Here is an 18,332-nt window from a genome sequence, read left to right on the forward strand (position 1 = left end):
ACTACGTTTCCCATGAAAAAGCAGAAGGGGCAGAGTCTTCAGGTTGACTGAAAAGACGTTCATTCATATGGTTCGCGGAGGATTCAGCTCCGTATCTGCCAATAACTGACATGACCGAGGGAACGTGAGTATTTTGTTTAAATTAGCGGAAAAAAACTACTTTCTCTGCGGTAATAATGATATTAAAGCGGTGTGAGGTAATTACGTTTGTGTCCGAAGTTTGAGTCAACATGTAACATTAAGCTAGCTAACCCTTAAGTTTGGTTCATTCAGTCAGTTGTGGTCGTGAGGAAAAGTTTATTCTGTGATTCATTGATATAATTCACTGCAAATATTACATTTAGTAGAGAAGTATAACTAAGTACATTTACTGTAGTACATCTAATTTAACATCCACCTCGTTAACCTTCTTTTCCATTATATATCTGCTGTAAATATTGCCAAAATTGATAAACTGCTAATATGGTTACGCATCAGTAATAATTTGACAATGACAGGAGCAAAATCAGTACTTAAACTTTTTTACTTGTGCAAAATGTACTTAAAATATGTGAGTACATTTTGCTGATGGTGCTTATGTAGTTCTCTTTAAGTAGAATTATGTGTTTTTGTAGATTGTGGTATTGCCACTTTCACTTTATAAAGATTTTTTTTCAACATCAGACACAATCAAATACCTGCGATGTGTGATGATCACGATCATATGATGAGTAGAGGTCTTCACTGCTGAATCACTGGTTTCACTGAGTAAATATTTCTATTTGTGAGACTTGATCGTGGCCTACATGTATTATGAAATCAATGAAAAGTTCAAGAACCCAACAGTACAGTCAGATGATCTGACTTCGAGATACTTGCTGTATCTTCCAGGCACCTGCGGAGGCGAGGGGGGCCGTACAGGACCGAGCCTGCCACAGACCTGAGCCGCTGGAGGCTGACCAATGTGGAGGGCAGGCAGACCTGGCGCTATGTGGAAGATCAGGACACCCCAGACAGACAGCAGACAATGCTAGAAGCCTATTCTCTAGGCTTGGACACGGTATGCTTTGAATCTTTCAGAGTGAATTTAGGCTCTCCTGTCTGTTATCTTATGTACAAAAGCTATAGTAGTGTTTCTGTTAATGGTATCAGAAATGGCTGGTAGACCCCTGAAATGTTTGATATTTATCTGGTGTTGATTTCTAATCACCATTTCTCTCCACAGAGTAAGTTTGTGTCCGACTCTCCGGCTGCCCACACGGCTGTGGATGCAGCTCTGAAAGGCATGAACTTCTACAGACACCTCCAGGCCGAGGACGGTCACTGGGCAGGGGACTACGGCGGGCCTCTCTTCCTGCTCCCAGGTAAAGCCAATTCACCCTCGTCCGTGTCCTCTTATTTGACACCTGTAATCTGCAGCAGCTCTCTTTTGTCCTTCCGTGTAAGAGATAAGTTTCGTTTAAGTATGACGATCAGCTGGTGGAGTGCAGCAGAGGATTTCATGACACCAACGTTTTTGTGCTTGTGCTCCTGTGTCTGACTGTGGACGTCCATTTCTGTGCTTTAGGCCTCCTTATCACATGCCACGTGGCTAAGATCCCCCTGGCGGAGCCCTTGAAGAAAGAGATGGTGAGGTACCTGCGCTCCGTTCAGCTGCCAGATGGAGGCTGGGGTCTGTAAGTCAACGACACATTTTTTTTTTTTTTGTCTTTTAATATCCACACGTGACATGAGTAAATGTCCTTAATGTGAGACTGTTTGGAATATTGATAATGGCAGCATCGTGGACGTGTTTTGTTCTTCTTCAGGCATATTGAAGACAAGTCCACCGTCTTTGGCACTGCGCTGAGTTACACCTCATTAAGGATCCTGGGAGTAGAGCCCGATGATCCAGATATGGTTCGAGCCAGGAACAACCTGCACAGCAAAGGTGGGAAAGAACGAGCTGAAATGCTCCAGAAAAATGCAAAGTCAGATCTTATTAAGCCCGCAGTCAGTCACACTGGTTACTGATCAGTCTGTGCTGATAACACACAGGAAAACAAGCTGCTGTCTGTGTTGTTCATCTCGTACAGGCGGCGCTGTGGGGATTCCCTCATGGGGTAAATTCTGGTTGGCCATTTTAAATGTCTACAGTTGGGAGGGAATGAACACACTGCTGCCAGAGATGTGGTAAGTTGGACGTTCTAACATCCCGTTTTATCCTCCACCACCGTCAGTCATTATTTCAATAGACTAAAAAAGCTTCATGATCTCAGCTGAGGTTAGAGAAGACAGGATTATGTTGTTACTTTTAAAGACTTCTGTTATTGTTACACTTAAATGGTACTGTGATATCTTGCAGTTCCTCTAGGTGGCACCCCTGTTGTATTTTCTTTAGCCATGACAGCTAGTGCTACCCATGCTTACAGGGAAAGGGAGAGCACATAACCTCCTAAAAAGTTTATCACTGTCACGTTTCAAAGGTCTGCGTCAGGCAAACGGCCTCATGCACAAGCAGCAGACAGTATATACAGAAGAAATATCAGGAAACGATACGACACAAAATGACACCCATTACCCCTAAACGGTTTGCTCTGCATGTAAAGTGAAGCCCAGAAGTGATGCTTATGTTTTGAAACATTTCCACTGTTCCAGGCTGTTCCCCACTTGGACCCCAGCCCACCCCTCGACGCTGTGGTGTCACTGTCGCCAGGTCTACCTCCCCATGAGCTACTGTTACGCTGTCAGACTGACCGCAAACGAAGACTCCCTGGTCCTCAGTCTCAGACAGGTGCTGAATCCACATCCCCTCACCAGGGGGCGCCATACTCATTTACTTGCATTAAAGCCAGATGCTTTTTCTGAATGGGCACTTTAATTGGATGGGTTCTGAAAAAGGCTTCATTGACAAAAGAAAGGTAAAACTACAATTAAATACAGTTAAATACAGTACCTTTTCACAAAAGACGAACAGGAATCACAGACTGACACGACAGAGATGCATGACGAATGAAAGGAAAACCATCAGAGTGTCTTAGTGAGGTGCTGGGCCTCCAGGAGCCTCCAGAACAGCTTCAATGCCCCACACAGGCACAGATTCCAGGCTCTGAACTCTGGACTTAAAGTTCAGGCTTCTCATAAATCTCCTACAGTTGTTCAACTTCACTTCGTTTTCACACTTATCAAGCCAGTCTGTGATCCCCCGTGCTCTGCATGTCAGTGTAGGAGTATACAGGAGTGAAATCTTCCTTCTCTGCAGTCCAACTGTGACCTATGTGGAGGGAGCAGCCCGATGCTGCAGTTTGTCTTTATTTTTTACTTCTTCTGTAGCTGTAAAATAAACAGGACCACTGAAATGCTGTATAGCATATAAAAAGTGTCCACTATGCTGATGTATAACCAAATGTTACCTGGCTCTTTGTGTTCCAGGAGCTTTATGTCCAGGACTATTCCACCATTAACTGGCCTGCTCAGAGGAACAATGTGGCCGCTTGTGACATCTACACGCCTCACAGCACGCTGCTCACCATCGCCTACAGTAAGCATGCACAGCACACCGAGCAGCATGATGATAACCTGCTGACTGCAGGAGCATGCGCCTGCAGAGCAGGCAGCATGTATCAGCACTTTTATTTTCACATCTAACCTGGGAAACAGCATAGATTTAAACATGTCAGAGTTCATCAGATTTTCCCGATAAAAAGATGATAATGTAATGGAAACTCTGTTGAGACAGATGAAAAAAACATTTCCCTGGCTACAGGATGTTTTTATACAGTGATAAGAAGAAGTGAAGCGTTGTTCATCAGAGTTTCCCTAAAAGTTTCTCTGTGAATCACTGCGCTGACCTTCTGACCCCTCCTGTTGTCCTGCAGTGGTGCTGAATGTGTACGAAGCTCATCACAGCACCATACTGAGAGGAAAGGCTGTCAAAGAACTGTATGAACACATCCAGGCTGACGACAGCTTCACCAAATGTATCAGCATTGGACCGGTAGTATATACCAAAATAAAGAGGACAGATTGAATCAATGTTGGGATGTGTATTTGTTTGACACGGGGTAAAAAATCATCGTATTTAAGCTGACACTGTCAAAGAAACACAGGATGTGAACATGAAGTGTTGGCCTCTCTCCTCAGATCTCCAAGACTATCAACATGCTGGTTCGCTGGTATGTGGAGGGTCCCTCGTCTGCGGCCTTTCAGGAGCATGTGTCCAGGATCCCAGACTACCTCTGGTCAGTCAGCCAGTCTCTAAAAAACAAACTAATTCCTGTTCCATCGCTGATCAGAATAGAAAAACTTGTGCTGAATATTCTGATATATAGTGTTAAAAAGTCCTCATGCAGTACTAATACATCCTCAACCAATCATGTGCAAGAAACTTACTAAGTTCTGTGTTCCAGGTTGGGATTAGACGGCATGAAAATGCAGGTGAGAAGTTTTTTTATTCACTTTTATTATTTCCTACATTGTAGCTCAAGACCGAACACATCAAACTCTGAAATAACACGTGTGGAACTATCTCGTACTCAAAAGGTGGAAACAAAGCAAAGCATTGTCTATTTTAGATCCTTTTCCTTTGATGACATCTTTGCTCACTGTTCCTTGTCGCCTGGAATGCTTGAAGCAACAGTCTTGAAGGAGTTCCCACATACAGCGGCTTGCTAAGCTGAGCGAGTGAAAGACAACTGGACAAAAAATAAAAAGGGCCTGAAGCTAAAGTCTGAGCACCCTGCAGACTCAGAACTTAATCACACCCTTTTGGTCAAGTCTCTCAGCTCGTAAAGGCTTTTTGAGTCTCTCAGTTCTTGTTTGAGGGGATATTCGTCATTCTTTCTCTCAAACAGCTTCTCGTTCTGCACCACTTCAGTTTGCACCTCTTGAGGATTTTGTGTGTTTAGGATCATTATCCTGTTGTAGGAGCCAACCTCTGTCCTTTTTCAGCCTTTTTACAGACGGTGTGACGTTTAGTTGCAGAATTTGTTGGTATTTGATTGAGGGGGGGTTGAGTTGCCTTTCTGACAGCCCCATGTGGAGTTCTCTCTGAAGTCTGTCCTGGTCTTCCAGACCTCAGCTTGACCTCCACTTTTCCTGCTAAATGCTTTTTCTTAATTCCATCACAAACTGAGGAAGCGACTGCATGAAAACACTTTGCAAGGTTTGAGGAGTCACAGTATTTAGAAGGCCTTGAAATGTGCATCACCTGGCCTTCGCTGATGATCACTGTGATCAAGCCATGGCACTAACAAGCTAATCAGGTCCTCCACAGCAGAGGTGACTCCTAAAGAGAGCCAGCGTCATCATAGCATTTGATGGTTTTTGCGACCGTATTTAAGATCCGTTCAAAGGTCTTCAAACCTTCATGTCTGAAAGTAATGAAGTCTTTGTCCACTTTGTCCTTTTTGTTGTGCACAGGGGACCAATGGATCTCAGCTGTGGGACACTTGCTTTGCTGTGCAGGCGTTCCTTGAGGTAACCTAAAAAAGTCATATATGATGACCGTCTAAAAGCAGGTGGTCACATCTTTTTTGTTGGGACTCTGCTTCATTTTTTTTTTCGGTGTAGCTGAGATTCTGTGTGTGCACGTACGCGCTCTCTGCACCTGACACACATGAAATATCCTGGACATGTTTTTAAGATGATGATTTGTTATGTTGGAGAAATTTCCTGGAAATTAAAGAGAAGCTTTGAGATTTTCAAACAGATTTCTATCATCACAATACAGGCAGTAAGTGCAAAAGCACAACTTCCCTCCATGTTGTTAAGGTTACAATCCAATCATGGGCCTTTGATTGGAAGGTATCATGTAGCTGATTATCATAAATTGTTCCTGGGGTCTTTCAGGCAGGAGCGCAGGATAACCCCAGACTAGCTGAGTGCCTCCGGGATGCCCATCAGTTCCTCGCCGTCACACAGGTACTGCGAGCGTCACAGTTACAGGGTTTTCATTATCTAAAGTGGAAAGTGTTTGGCAGCGCTCGTTTAAGCTTCAGTAACTGTCAGATTACTGCTGCTATCAAACTGATCTCTTATGCCTGACTAGTTTTTCCACTCCAACAGATACCTGAGAATCCTCCCGAGTACCAGAAGTACTACAGACAAATGAACAAGGTAAAACTTATATTACACAAGATCCCCTTTTGAACACTTTTCAAATTGTTGCTTAACTGGATCTCAGACAGGTGTGTCTCAGTCATGAAGGTGAAGAATCTATTCGTCCTGTATTGTGCTGAACTCCAGCGGATCATAACAATCACCATCATAACGTATCATATCAAAAAGGCTACATGAAAGAAAATAAAGGCACAAAAAGCCTTGAAAAAGACATATTTCTCAGCCGGTTTACATATGCTTTTTTGTCAGGGAGGCTTCCCCTTCAGTACCCGGGACTGTGGTTGGATTGTGGCTGACTGCACAGCTGAGGGCCTGAAGTCAGTGATGCTGCTGCAGGAGCTCTGTCCCTCCATCAGCCAGCCTGTCGCCTCAGAGCGCCTGTACGATGCTGTCAATGTGGTGGGTCTGCACAGCACATGAATGAATAAACTGCCTGATACTGCATCATACTGAATGTACCACCGTCGTCACCTTTTCTCAGTTCATCTTTAATGAAAAGCTCCAGGTTGTATTTTGATAACATCACTGGGTTAAAGGAATCGTTGGATGTTTCTGCACTTTCAAAAACAGCCAAGAAGATTTATATTGCTCTCTTATCTGCTCATAAATATGAAGCTACAGGCTGCAATATATATTATTTAGCTTAGCACAGAGACTGGAAACAGGGGGAAACAGCTAGCTTGGTTTGTCCAAAGGTAACAAAATCCACCAACCAGCACGTCTAAAGCTCATCAACTGACACATTCAGTTTGTTTAATCCGTACACAAACCGTCATCAGACTGCTGGGAGATTTATACCATTTACCACCATCATTTGTCTCCCTTCTCCTTGTAGCTGCTGAGCATGAGAAACTCTGACGGTGGATTTGCCACATATGAAACTAAGAGAGGAGGGAAACTGCTGGAGCTGCTCAACCCCTCCGAGGTGTTCGGTAGGTCTGCTGCTCACACCGTACTGCCAGATATGTCCAGTCTTGATTGTTCACTGAGGTGATATCACAGAAATATATTGTGCAATATCCATTTCATAATAACAGCATCCTGCACGTCGGTGCCTGATGCAACTTGCAGTTTTGTAAAGACGCTCAGTTCACTGTGAGGACTCTCAGTGTTACTCAACCTGCAAAATACGAAAAAAGGAACCAAAGGACTCAAATATAAATGTGACATTTCTCTCTCCATTCAACATTTAGAGGCTGGAAAACTTTTTCCACTGCAATATTAGGGTCTTCTCAATTTTAAAGGGCAGAGAGCCTGATGACATCATGTTTCCCTGTTAAAAAGAGGATGTGTACGTGTTGTGAAATGTGATGTTTACAACTAAAACTGTGTGAATCTCTGCTCTGTCTCTTGCTCTCACACACACACACACACACCTGCAGGTGATATCATGATAGATTACACGTATGTGGAGTGTACATCAGCAGTCATGCAGGCTCTGAGGCACTTCCAGAAGGCCTACCCTCAACACCGCGCTGAGGAGATAAGGTGTGATACACACAAGCGTACACACTCACTATACGTACTGTAAGCACACACATTTCACACATGTTTTCTTTGATTTCATTTCCAGCTCCACTTTGAAGGAAGGACTCGAGTACTGCAGGAAGGTACAGAGGCCTGATGGATCCTGGGAAGGGTGAGACTACGCTTAGTATTTCACTACCTGATAACCTCCCTAACAGTCATGCTCAATGAAAAATAATCCCTCTGTGCTCATGCTCAGGTCCTGGGGAGTGTGCTTCACATATGGAATATGGTTTGGCCTTGAAGCCTTTGCTTGTATGGGTCACGTCTACAGGGATGAGTACGAGTTCCACACACTGACCACTGAACCCTCCTAAACACTCAACATGTGACCTGAGAGTTAAGACTTGACTCCTTTGCACTTCTGTGAACACACGTCTTCACTCTGTTGCGTCTGTCATCAGGGACGTGTGTGTGGAGGTGCAGAAGGCCTGTCAGTTCCTGCTGGACCGGCAGATGTCAGACGGAGGCTGGGGGGAGGACTTCGAGTCGTGCGAGCAGCGGCGCTACATCCAGAGCGACACAGCTCAGATCCACAACACCTGCTGGGCTTTGTTAGGCCTCATGGCCGCCAGGTGAGCTAACGCTGAACTTCAGCTCCTCCGAAGTGTTTAGACCAAAGTGTATTCAGACATCGCACATAGAGAGGAGCGTTTTTTTGGCCAGAGTTAAGGTCTTTTGACAATTTTAGCCATTGTCATATATTTATCTTTCTATCATAGTTTTATTTATTTATTTGCTGTTGCTTTTTAATTTGTCCATGCTAAACCCTTTATAGTCCGTCTGCGTGGTTTATTTACCCGACTACAACATAAAATTCCAGTAACTGATTGTAAAATTGAATCTAACCAAACAAGATCATTCAAATTCAATCAAATCTGTTGTGGGCGTGTACAGGCATCCTGACAGACGGGCCATTGAGAGAGGAGTACAGCTGCTTATTGACAAACAGCTGCCCAACGGAGACTGGCCTCAGGTGATTCTCTGCCTCTAACACAGCTAATAGCAGAATAAATGAACCCAATGACAGTCTGACATGATGTGAGCTTTAATGTGCGATTGTTCTCCTTCACCAGGAGAATATCGCAGGCGTGTTCAACAAGAGCTGTGCTATCAGCTACACCTCCTACAGAAACGTCTTCCCAGTCTGGACCCTCGGCCGCTTCTCGGCCCTTTACCCCGGCAGCCCGTTGGCTGGGAAGGTCAAGCTGTGAAGACGTCCATAAGGTTCATCAAACCATGCGCCAGGATGAAGAAGCAAAATGTCTTCAAAGAAAGCAAACAGCAGCCAGAAAGTTCAGACAATCAATGAAAACAGGACTGTCGGCCTTCAGATTGTCCATCATTTCTGTGTGTGTGTGACCCTTTAAGTGTCTCAGCGTGGACGTTTTAGCACTTCACCTGAGTCTGTCAGATTTAGGAACACGTCTCATTCTTTGAATATCTTTCTGTGTTGACATTTCAGGACAGCTCATCTATCAGAGCTACTCCTTAAAATGCTGTTGTGATGATCTGCTGCTAACCAGGACGCCCTGTTCACGTGCGCCGCTTTATAAAGTGCATAGAAGCAATAATGTCCACGTCTTACATCCCCGCTCCTTCCTTTGCATTTAGAATAAAGAATTTTTCTATCATGTTATAACAGCTGCACGTGTCTTCAGTTAAATGGCTTTACGCTGCTCAGCCAACGATCAGCAGTCAGGATTTTTAACTGCATTAATGAGACCAAATGTTCGTTCTCTGGCTCGTCGGCTCTCACGTGCTGGACGTGTTTACCGCCTTTGAAACACCCAGTATGTGGGCAGTGATGTCCCGTGATGTTAAACCTTTATCAGTTGGCACAGCAGACACATTTTTCTCAGCACCACCTCCCATTGCACACGCAGCACCAGCACATTTTGGTATTTTAGTCCAGCAGCTGCTAGAGGGAAAGCAAGAAGGATCCATGGTTGCTTATATATAGCTAATGCTGACTGACACACCTGAACTTACTGACCTGGCCTTAAAGGCATAGTTTATTGATTTTAAGGTGGTGTAAAAGTTTGTGAATGTTCTCACTGTGTGATGCCCATATGACAGTCATCAAATATGGGAGCGTCTCGTGTAAAGAGAAGCGTGTTGATGCAGCTGAAGTGAGCTGGAAAGCATGTGGTGGGAGTACGAGGCATTCAAGGACAGAGCTACGTAACTGGTTGAGCCAGTGCTTTCTGCTTTCTGCTCTTTGTTCAGAGTCTTCAGCATGTCCGCACGCTGATAAGACAGCTGGCTTTTGTTCTCCTAACACCACCTTTTCTGAGGGAGGGGGGGGGGGGGGGGGGTTAATTCTCCCCACAACAACAAGAAAAGCCTTAAAATCATGGACTTTAAAGTAGAAATAAGATTTGACTTGAGACTTTATTCCCTGAAGTCTTGACCCGAGAATTGAGCCTCCCTAAAGACTCGAGGACTGAGACTCTTGAGATGTGACCTGATCCGACTCATGGAAGACGTCACTTGAAATTTGAAACTTGACTCTCTGAGTAATAACAATAATAAAAATCAAACTTTGTTTTAAACCTGTTAGGTTTTGATTATGCCAAACAATCCCTGCTAATGCAATCAAAGGGAAACTGTCAAAATACAGTTTTAATAGTCGACATTCTGAAAAACTTGCAGCTGACTTGGAAGACGTGACTCTACTTCGATCGAACAGAAGGACGAGTCAGACCACAATCAAGCTAAATATTTTGTTTTCTTCACTCCCAGCCTGCCTCATTGCCTGATGTGCTGTTGTCCAATGTGTGTGTGCATTGCAACATGCCACAGGATACTTTTGTTTTCTTGAGTAGTGAACACAGGTGAGCATCACAAAGCCAGTTTATAGATACACCTCCAGAAAGAGAATGAGTGATGTGCGTGTGGAGGCTTGCAAAGAAAAGAAACAGCCAAAATAAACCTCTTTGTTCGCTCTTCAGATGAGAAAATACAGGTTTTGTTTCCTGATAACATCGCTCTGGCTTAGTAAACGTGCCAAGGACAAAATGAACGCGCTGACCTTTGGCTTACATGATGTGTCTGTGTGCGTTCGACTGGAACCAGCAGATATCGCGGGGCAGTCTCACTATGTTTACAACACCAGCAGAAGTATTGAAAATCACATGGAAATGCTGTTTTGTTTTTGTTTTTGTTTTTGTTTTTGTTTTTTTTGCATATCTGCAGTATTCTTACTGCGTGCAGAGCTGCATGTGTTCTGCAGGGTGCAGGTCACACATAGTGCCACTCACACTGTGTCACAGTAGGTGAGTGCAGGCACTGCCCTGGCGACCTGCTTCGGGTTGAGGTGTGGCTTTACATAAAAGGAGCAGCAGGTACCAGCTGCATCTGTGGCTTCGCTGTCCAGCACACAGTAAGTTCACTTCTGACTCTCAGCTCATCATCTGTACCTCTGCACCTTAGAAACATATGGAATGAGCCTTTCATGTGCAGAGGGCGACGGCCATTTTTAAATGATTTTGAACTGTATGAAGGTGTTTCTCAGGTGTATTTTTATTCTTGTGTGCAAAGATTTTCATTTGCTCAGGAGGGTTTTCTGTGCATTAAACTCTTATCTTTTCTTCAATTTCAGGGTTTGAAGCTTTGAAATGTTTCGAGGTAACTTCCTTTGGGTTCATTCTCATCTCTTTCATCAAAGCCTATTGAATGTGTGTTGCATTCTTGACATGCACAGTTACTAAATAATAATTTATGACTGATGACAGGAGGCCACGGCCGTGGCCATTGCCACGGACATGGACATGGACATGGACACGGACACGGTGGCTGCTGTGGCCATGGACACGGACATGGACACGGTGGCGGCCATGGACATGGTGGCGGCTGCTGCTGTGGCCATGGACATGGACATGGGCCCAAGCGGAGGCACAAGCAGAAGCGTGGCCACAAGCATCGCAAGTGTCACAAGAAGGGGAAGGACTGCCACGGGGTAAGAGTCAACAACGCCCACTTCATTCACGACAGAAAGTGGATTTTGCTCAGAAGTCAGAGAAACATGAATCATCAATCAATCAATCAATCAATCAAAACTTAGTAATGTAGCACCTTCAAAACAAATTGCTAAAATGTAGGATGTTAAAATTGATTTAGAGACTAATAAAACTTCTAAATAAAGTATTGAAATCCTGCACAAAACAGTTTGATTATAGTAAAACATCAAATTGTTAACTGAAAAAACACAAACTGATCGCAGGAATTCTCTGTTACTGATGTTAAATCAATGCTTTTTGAAGGTCGTCCCTGCAGGGTAGATCAGTGACCAATCACTGCACACATTCACAGCTGGATGCTGTTTTGTTGCAGCCTCTGATGGAGCAGGTGGAGGTTTAGTGTCTCGTCGTCTTCCCCTTCCCTGCTCCGACTCCTTCGTCAATAATTGAACGATAGGCCGTCACAGCTGGTTGACTTGTTCTCTTTGTTTTCTTCTTCTTTGCTCACCCTGGCTGTAGTCCTCCAGCAGCTCCTGCAGCAGCGACTCCGACTAGATGAAGATGTCTGAATGGGACGAAGACGTTCCCACCTGCAGACCTTCATCCTGCTGACCTTACACATGAATCACATATGAATGAAAATCTTAAAAAATCGTATATATTCTTTATCCAAGACATGCAAAATCACAGAGTGAGATTTCACTGACTGTATGGCTTTGAATGAAATGCTGATGTAATAAAGAAAGTTCATTTTTTGGGGAGGCTGTGTTGTCTTTCTTTTCTTATTCAGGTCACTGCATGTAGGTCAGGGGCACATCTGTAGAAAGCAGAAACAGTCTGAGCGGAAAGCTGGATCTTTGAGGGAGGGGGTTGGTGGGATTTCATTGTCATAGTGCCACAGTGTCATTGGTGAAACGACCATCAGATGGTGCCAAACTCAGACACTTCCAGGCTCTGCCCTGAGGATGTTCACTGGATTCTTTTGAGCTGAGGTGTGGCCTCCTATAAAAGCAGGGCCAGTTCCCTGCTGTGTCTGTGGATCTGCTCTCCAGCACACAGTAAGTTCACCAGGAGCTATCTGGACATCATTACCATGACTGACCATCTTGTGTTTCCTTTGTTAACTGATTGCGTTATTCCGTCATCATCTTTGTAAAGTCATGTGAGGCGTTGCTTCGTGATGTGTTTGTCACATTTTGCCTGATGCAATATGTTTGACTTGGACTGCATGTTCTCTGATATTGAACAAAGCACACTGTCTTCTCCACAGAGTATTTTAGGTTTTAAAACAGCTTAAATCCACATTTTCATTAAAGATGTTTTTGCTTTCCTTATGTCAACAGGGGATCTGTGTGCAAATTAAGTGGCTTCTTTCATTCCAGGGTTTGCATCTGAAATTGTGAAATGTACGGGAATAACGGAGGTAAATAACTCACTTGTTTTTTTCACTCACAGTCCTTCTTGTCAAACTTCTTCCATTTCATTTCAAGTCAAGTGTATAAAAACTTAAAGAGAAAATCTTGAGCCCCTCTCCCTCTGTTTGGCTGTAGGGAACCAGTACCCTTTTGGCAGCTTTCCTCAGCAAACGCCAGGAGGATGTCCTCCACCATGCATTGTGCCCCCCAATCCCTGCCCCCCTCAGCCCTGTGGTCCACCTGCATACAATCCTGTAGGCCCACCTGGTGGAGGGTGTGGAGGCCATGACCATGGACCAGGGCCTGGTTGTGGTTATGGATCTGGCCATGGACCAGGACACGGACATGGTCATGGGCATGAACACGGGCACGGTCATAGTCATGGTCCTGGGCACGGGCACGGGCCTGGACATGGTCATGGTCATGGGCATGAGCACGGGCACGGACATGGTCATGGGCATGAGCACGGGCATGGGCACGGGCACGGTCATGGGCATGAGCACGGGCACGGGCACGGTCACGGTCATGGGCATGAGCACGGGCACGGGCACGGGCACGGTCACGGTCATGGGCATGAGCACGGGCACGGGCACGGGCACGGGCATGGGTACGGGTACGGGTACAGTCATGGTCCTGGGCATGGCCACAGGCACACGTATGGTCACGTGCATGTCCAGTGCCACAAGAAAGGAGGCACGAGTCACGGGGTAAGATCCAGTTGATTTACTGATAAAGGTGTAACATCTCTGTTGTAAATTCTGTGTCACAGATCTCTGACAGTAAGCAGTATTTTCATTTAAGCCACATTAAGAAGACGATTTCACGTATGCAATGAATCAAAATGTTACTATAATTACGAACAGTGTATTCTCAAATCACGTATTTATTAATTTATGAAATACATTCTGTGCCAGTTTTTAGATTCATCTAAAGCTAATGCAGTCTGACACAAACATCCTGTACTAAACCCTCCATCCTCCATATAAAGGACTGCTGTTTCAGACTTCGCTTTAGCTACAGCAGGTGTACCTAATAAACTGGCAACTGGACGGACTGGACTAAACGATGGATCAAATGATGAGTTTTAGCATCTTTGAGCCCTTCTAGCATTTTTCCAGCAACATCGCATTCGTGATTCAGTGTCATCGTATTGTTTTGATTGAAACAGGCTCTGCACACTGTGCATTGTATAATGTATATGTAGAATATTTTCATCATTCAAAGACACAATAAGGAAATGAGGAATGCATTATTGACACATCAGGTGATTCATTTGTTGACAGTGTTATTGATGGTTTGATTAGACTCTGACTTCAGTCACTGATTGAAATGACCTGTTTGTCTCTGCTGTAGTCCTCCAGCAGCTCCTGCAGCAGCGACTCCGACTAGATGAGGATGTGTGGATGGGAAGAGAAAGGAGAAAGTTTCCACCTGCAAACCTTCATCCTGCTGCCTTTCATCATCATCATCATCATCATCACCTTATGTCATCAGCTACACTTTAACGCCTGTGTTTAAAGCTTGTTTTTCAAATATTTGGCTAATAAATGCAAATTAAATGTCAGGTTTATCATAAACATGAATAAATGCTTTGCCTCTTTTTCATTTGACCTCATTGGTGATAATTTTGTTCATCAAATAAAAAAGGACGCATTTTATAAAAGAAAAAATATTTGCTGGTTCGAGCTTCTGCAGAAAGACAGTTTGCTGCATTTCTCAGTTTTATATCTCTGTTTGAGATATAGAGATCTCTTATATCTCTATATCTCAAACATTCTCCAAATCTCTGTTGTTCTCTAACATTTCATCACAAACAGCTCAGCAATCAAAACACTCAACTGAGCCAAGAACGGAAAGTACTGAAGCGCCTCCTCACCGCTGGGTGTGGCGCCCCCTGGTGAGGGGATGTGGTTTCAGCAGCTGTCTGAGGCTGAGGACCAGGGAGTGTGACAGCACCAACCGCAGCTCGTGTTATTCAGTCTTCATGAAAGCTTTTAAATCTACTGTCCTGCACACTTGATGTCAGCAGCAGCAATTTGCAAGAAAGACAGAAAAGAAGAGGACAGAAAAGAAGAGGACAGTTAGTGCAGAGGCTGAACATCTGAGCCCATTACTGTGACGTAGTGTAGGCTGTTGATTATTAGACATTGATCGGAATCTGTCCTTTGTGATAAACAACATAAAACTGCCATCTGTTTATCATAAAAGCAGATAAACTCTGCAGTGCTTTTCCTCTTCCTTCTCTTTTGCATGTAGCCTCATTATTTCCTGTTACACAACGTGTTTTGGAGCCGCGTGTATTTACAATATCTTTATTTATAGAGGGAGTGTTGCATGCGACCTCTGACCTTGAGTTCTGCTTCTGGTCATGAGTCCAGTTTTCATAAACTGTGAGTCACGCACTCGTGCTATCTTTGGCTTTTTGATAGTGGCTTTTAATCTCTGATATGTAAGTTAGAGTTTTATGATTAGACTAAACTAGAGCAGCTTTTTATTCATAACAGGAAAGCAGAGCAGCCTGGTGCCTTTTTGTGTCAGTGTAAACTGGAGGCCGAGCTGAGTAAACTGTGCCCTTCTGTAGGGTGAAACCTTCAAATCTTGCGCCTCTGGACCAACCCCAGTCGACAGAGTTTTGTGTCTGATAAATAAAGAAATGCAGTGATCTGTGCAGTGCAATCTGCACTGTTGTTTGTTATGATCTGTTATTGCTCTGCAGGATGACGTCATTTGATTGATTGGTGTGCTGTTAAAAGGTGGAAACACTGTGTTCTGTCTGATAAGAGTCATGCACATATCAGTAATTTCCTAATTACTGAGTACAGATATGTGCAGACAGTCGACACATGAAGCAATAAAAGAAAACAGTCAAGTTTTAAAATGCAAGTGTTTGAGGTGTGGTGAGTCTGCAAATGACCAAAATGTCTCTGATTGCCAGACAAAAAAAGATGTTTCTTATGGCAGATTTTTACACAGAAAAGTCCACAGAAGAGCTCAGAAGTTTGTGTTTGGGCGTGTGTGTGTGTCCATATCTTAGCTGGTTTATGTTGTCTTCATGTTAAATATTACACACACACACACACCCATTAAAGTCACGAAGCAAAAATGTTCTGATGGGAGCCAGCAGGTTCTGCCCCCTGATCATGTGAAGTGTTTACACATAAAAAGGATCAGGAGGTGAGGCGGCGTCTGTGGATCTGCGCTCCGACACACAGTAAGTTCACTCTGCAGCTCTGCTGATGGCTTGTAGCTCTGCAGCGCTCTGAAATCCAACATTTCTTCAAAGTGTTTTCTTCTCCAGTTTTCAGGATCTGTAGTTTCAGCTGAAGCTTCAACATGTCCGGACACTACCAAGGTAACCAACTCCACCACTCTGAAACACAACGAATGTGCATTTCGTACTGGTATTATTCTACTGTGTTAACTTGGTGAATTTCTTTTTTGTCCTCTTGTCTTCAGGAAACCAATACCCTCCTGGTTACCCACAATATCCTCAGCAGATGCCGGGGGGGTGCCCTCCTCAGCCCCACGGCCCGCCTGGACACGGGCCTGCACCTGGTTATGGCCATGGGCACGGACATGGACATGAACATGGACACGGACATGGACATGAACATGGACATGAACATGGACATGAACATGGACACGGACATGGACACGGACATGGACACGGACACGGACACGAACACGGACACGGACACGGACACGAGCATAAGCACAAGCACAAGCATGGTCACAAACATGGCCACTGCCACAAGAAAGGGAAGGACAATCATGGGGTAAGATCCAGTCATTCTCTCGGACATGATGCTCTGAACCTTGACTTCATTTGCGCCTCAATTATATTTTATCCAAAATTCAGGCTGTGAAATATAAAACATGAACAACCAATGATGTGGACCAATCACAGGATAGCGATGAAATGCTGTCTTATTGGTCCAATATTGACGACTTACTCCGCATCTTTAGTCACGAACTGAATGCCTCTCAGATTTGATGCAGCTGTAACTGAAGCTTGAGTGAAGCAGATGATCGAAGTGATTCATTGGTGTCTGTGTGTTGTGTTCATCCTCTCTGCAGTCCTCCAGCAGCTCCTGCAGCAGCGACTCAGACTAGATGAAGATTCCTGGATGGGAGGAGTTGCCGTCTGGACATCTTCACCCTCCTTCCACATATCACAATCAATATTTTACTTCCAAAATCTTTCTTCATCTATAATCTTTAATATGTGTTTGTACTGAACACCTGCAATTTTACAGAAAATGAAATCAGGCCAAAATATATTGTATGAAAATCAAACATTTAGTTCGCACGCCTGAAGGCCATGAAATGTACGAGCTTCTCTTAAGATTGAATAACTTTGGCAACATTATTGTATCCATGATTTTGTTTGTGAGAAAAGGAATAAAAGTGCTAACAGTGCAGTGTTTCATTCTCTGTTAATGCTTGTGAATACACTCATTCATTACTGTATCCAGGGTGTGCTCTTTATTTCTTTGTTTGACCTGGAAAGGTTGACTGAGCACATTTTCAGTACGTCACACCCTGGTCTGCCCTTGCAGTCACCCTGATCTCATTTTGATAGCCTGTGTAATCACTTGCTCGTGCTGATATTCAGCATTTTACATAAATTCTTTTAGAGCCACCATTTCTTCTTCTTCGTATTTGCTATTAGTGGTGGAAGATGATCCAGATCTTTTATGTAAGCACAATAGAAATGCTGAAATTTCTGAAAGAAAAGTACTTAAATAAAAGTATAGTAAGATGAGACATTAATAGATGGATTAATACATTAATCTCAGAGGGGAAATTCAGTTGTTGCAGCAGCACAGTAACAAAAATAAGTACAGATAAATAGAGAGAAAAGATAAATAATAAAGGTTTATGAAACAAAAATTAAAATAGAAGTCACATTAGAATCAAGAGCAATTGAAGTCAAACTTACAAGACAAGAGTACAGTGATGTGATCGGCAGCAGAAAAGTCAGCAAGTCTGTTTTAAGTAATGATGCTGAGTGCTTGTCTGTATTAATATAGAAGTATAATGTAGTAAATAATGTAATTAAACAGGATAACATAATATAATGTAATATAGTGCAGTATAATATCATATTTGCACAATATAAGGTGAAATGTAGTAATATCAAGCAGCATAATATTTAGTATAGTACAGCAATATAACATAGAATGTCAAATACAGTATAGTATTGCATAAGTATAGTGTAATATAATATATAGGAAATAATAATATATGACCAAATGTATAGATCATCGGAATAAAAGTATGAAATAGCGACTTAAATGACCTCCGTATGTGCAGAAGACATAAGTGACAGTACCTCCTCTCCACAGTA

General features: G+C 43.6%; 2 protein-coding genes and 2 long non-coding RNA genes across 4 annotated transcripts; all 4 read left to right on the plus strand.

Annotated features, from left to right (window-relative positions):
- Positions 1 to 22: 22 nt before the first annotated feature.
- On the plus strand, positions 23 to 9,243 carry lss (lanosterol synthase (2,3-oxidosqualene-lanosterol cyclase)). Its single transcript, XM_076747056.1, has 22 exons — positions 23 to 124; positions 871 to 1,039; positions 1,205 to 1,343; positions 1,547 to 1,655; positions 1,788 to 1,909; positions 2,055 to 2,151; positions 2,617 to 2,752; positions 3,391 to 3,499; positions 3,837 to 3,955; positions 4,102 to 4,199; positions 4,368 to 4,395; positions 5,380 to 5,436; positions 5,809 to 5,880; positions 6,025 to 6,075; positions 6,328 to 6,477; positions 6,914 to 7,010; positions 7,461 to 7,566; positions 7,652 to 7,717; positions 7,805 to 7,885; positions 8,010 to 8,180; positions 8,503 to 8,581; positions 8,682 to 9,243. Exons 1-22 carry the CDS (start codon positions 111 to 113, stop codon positions 8,817 to 8,819), a joined length of 2,208 nt encoding a protein of 735 aa, XP_076603171.1. The 5' UTR covers positions 23 to 110; the 3' UTR covers positions 8,820 to 9,243.
- A 1,688-nt stretch (positions 9,244 to 10,931) lies between these two features.
- LOC143330875 (uncharacterized) lies at positions 10,932 to 12,325 on the plus strand. The gene is made up of 4 exons (XR_013077970.1): positions 10,932 to 10,990; positions 11,210 to 11,235; positions 11,343 to 11,566; positions 12,087 to 12,325. It is a non-coding gene; the product is annotated as an uncharacterized LOC143330875 (long non-coding RNA).
- A 229-nt stretch (positions 12,326 to 12,554) lies between these two features.
- Positions 12,555 to 14,549, plus strand: LOC143330726 (uncharacterized). Its single transcript, XM_076747463.1, has 4 exons — positions 12,555 to 12,625; positions 12,911 to 12,990; positions 13,118 to 13,689; positions 14,336 to 14,549. Exons 3-4 carry the CDS (start codon positions 13,268 to 13,270, stop codon positions 14,373 to 14,375), a joined length of 462 nt encoding a protein of 153 aa, XP_076603578.1. The 5' UTR covers positions 12,555 to 12,625; positions 12,911 to 12,990; positions 13,118 to 13,267; the 3' UTR covers positions 14,376 to 14,549.
- A 1,627-nt stretch (positions 14,550 to 16,176) lies between these two features.
- LOC143330887 (uncharacterized) lies at positions 16,177 to 17,401 on the plus strand. Its single transcript, XR_013077972.1, has 4 exons — positions 16,177 to 16,193; positions 16,281 to 16,334; positions 16,439 to 16,758; positions 17,060 to 17,401. It is a non-coding gene; the product is annotated as an uncharacterized LOC143330887 (long non-coding RNA).
- The last annotated feature ends 931 nt before the right edge of the window (positions 17,402 to 18,332 follow it).

This window comes from Chaetodon auriga, chromosome 13 (genome assembly GCF_051107435.1).
Source record: "Chaetodon auriga isolate fChaAug3 chromosome 13, fChaAug3.hap1, whole genome shotgun sequence".
In the NCBI taxonomy this organism is placed as follows: domain Eukaryota; kingdom Metazoa; phylum Chordata; class Actinopteri; order Chaetodontiformes; family Chaetodontidae; genus Chaetodon; species Chaetodon auriga.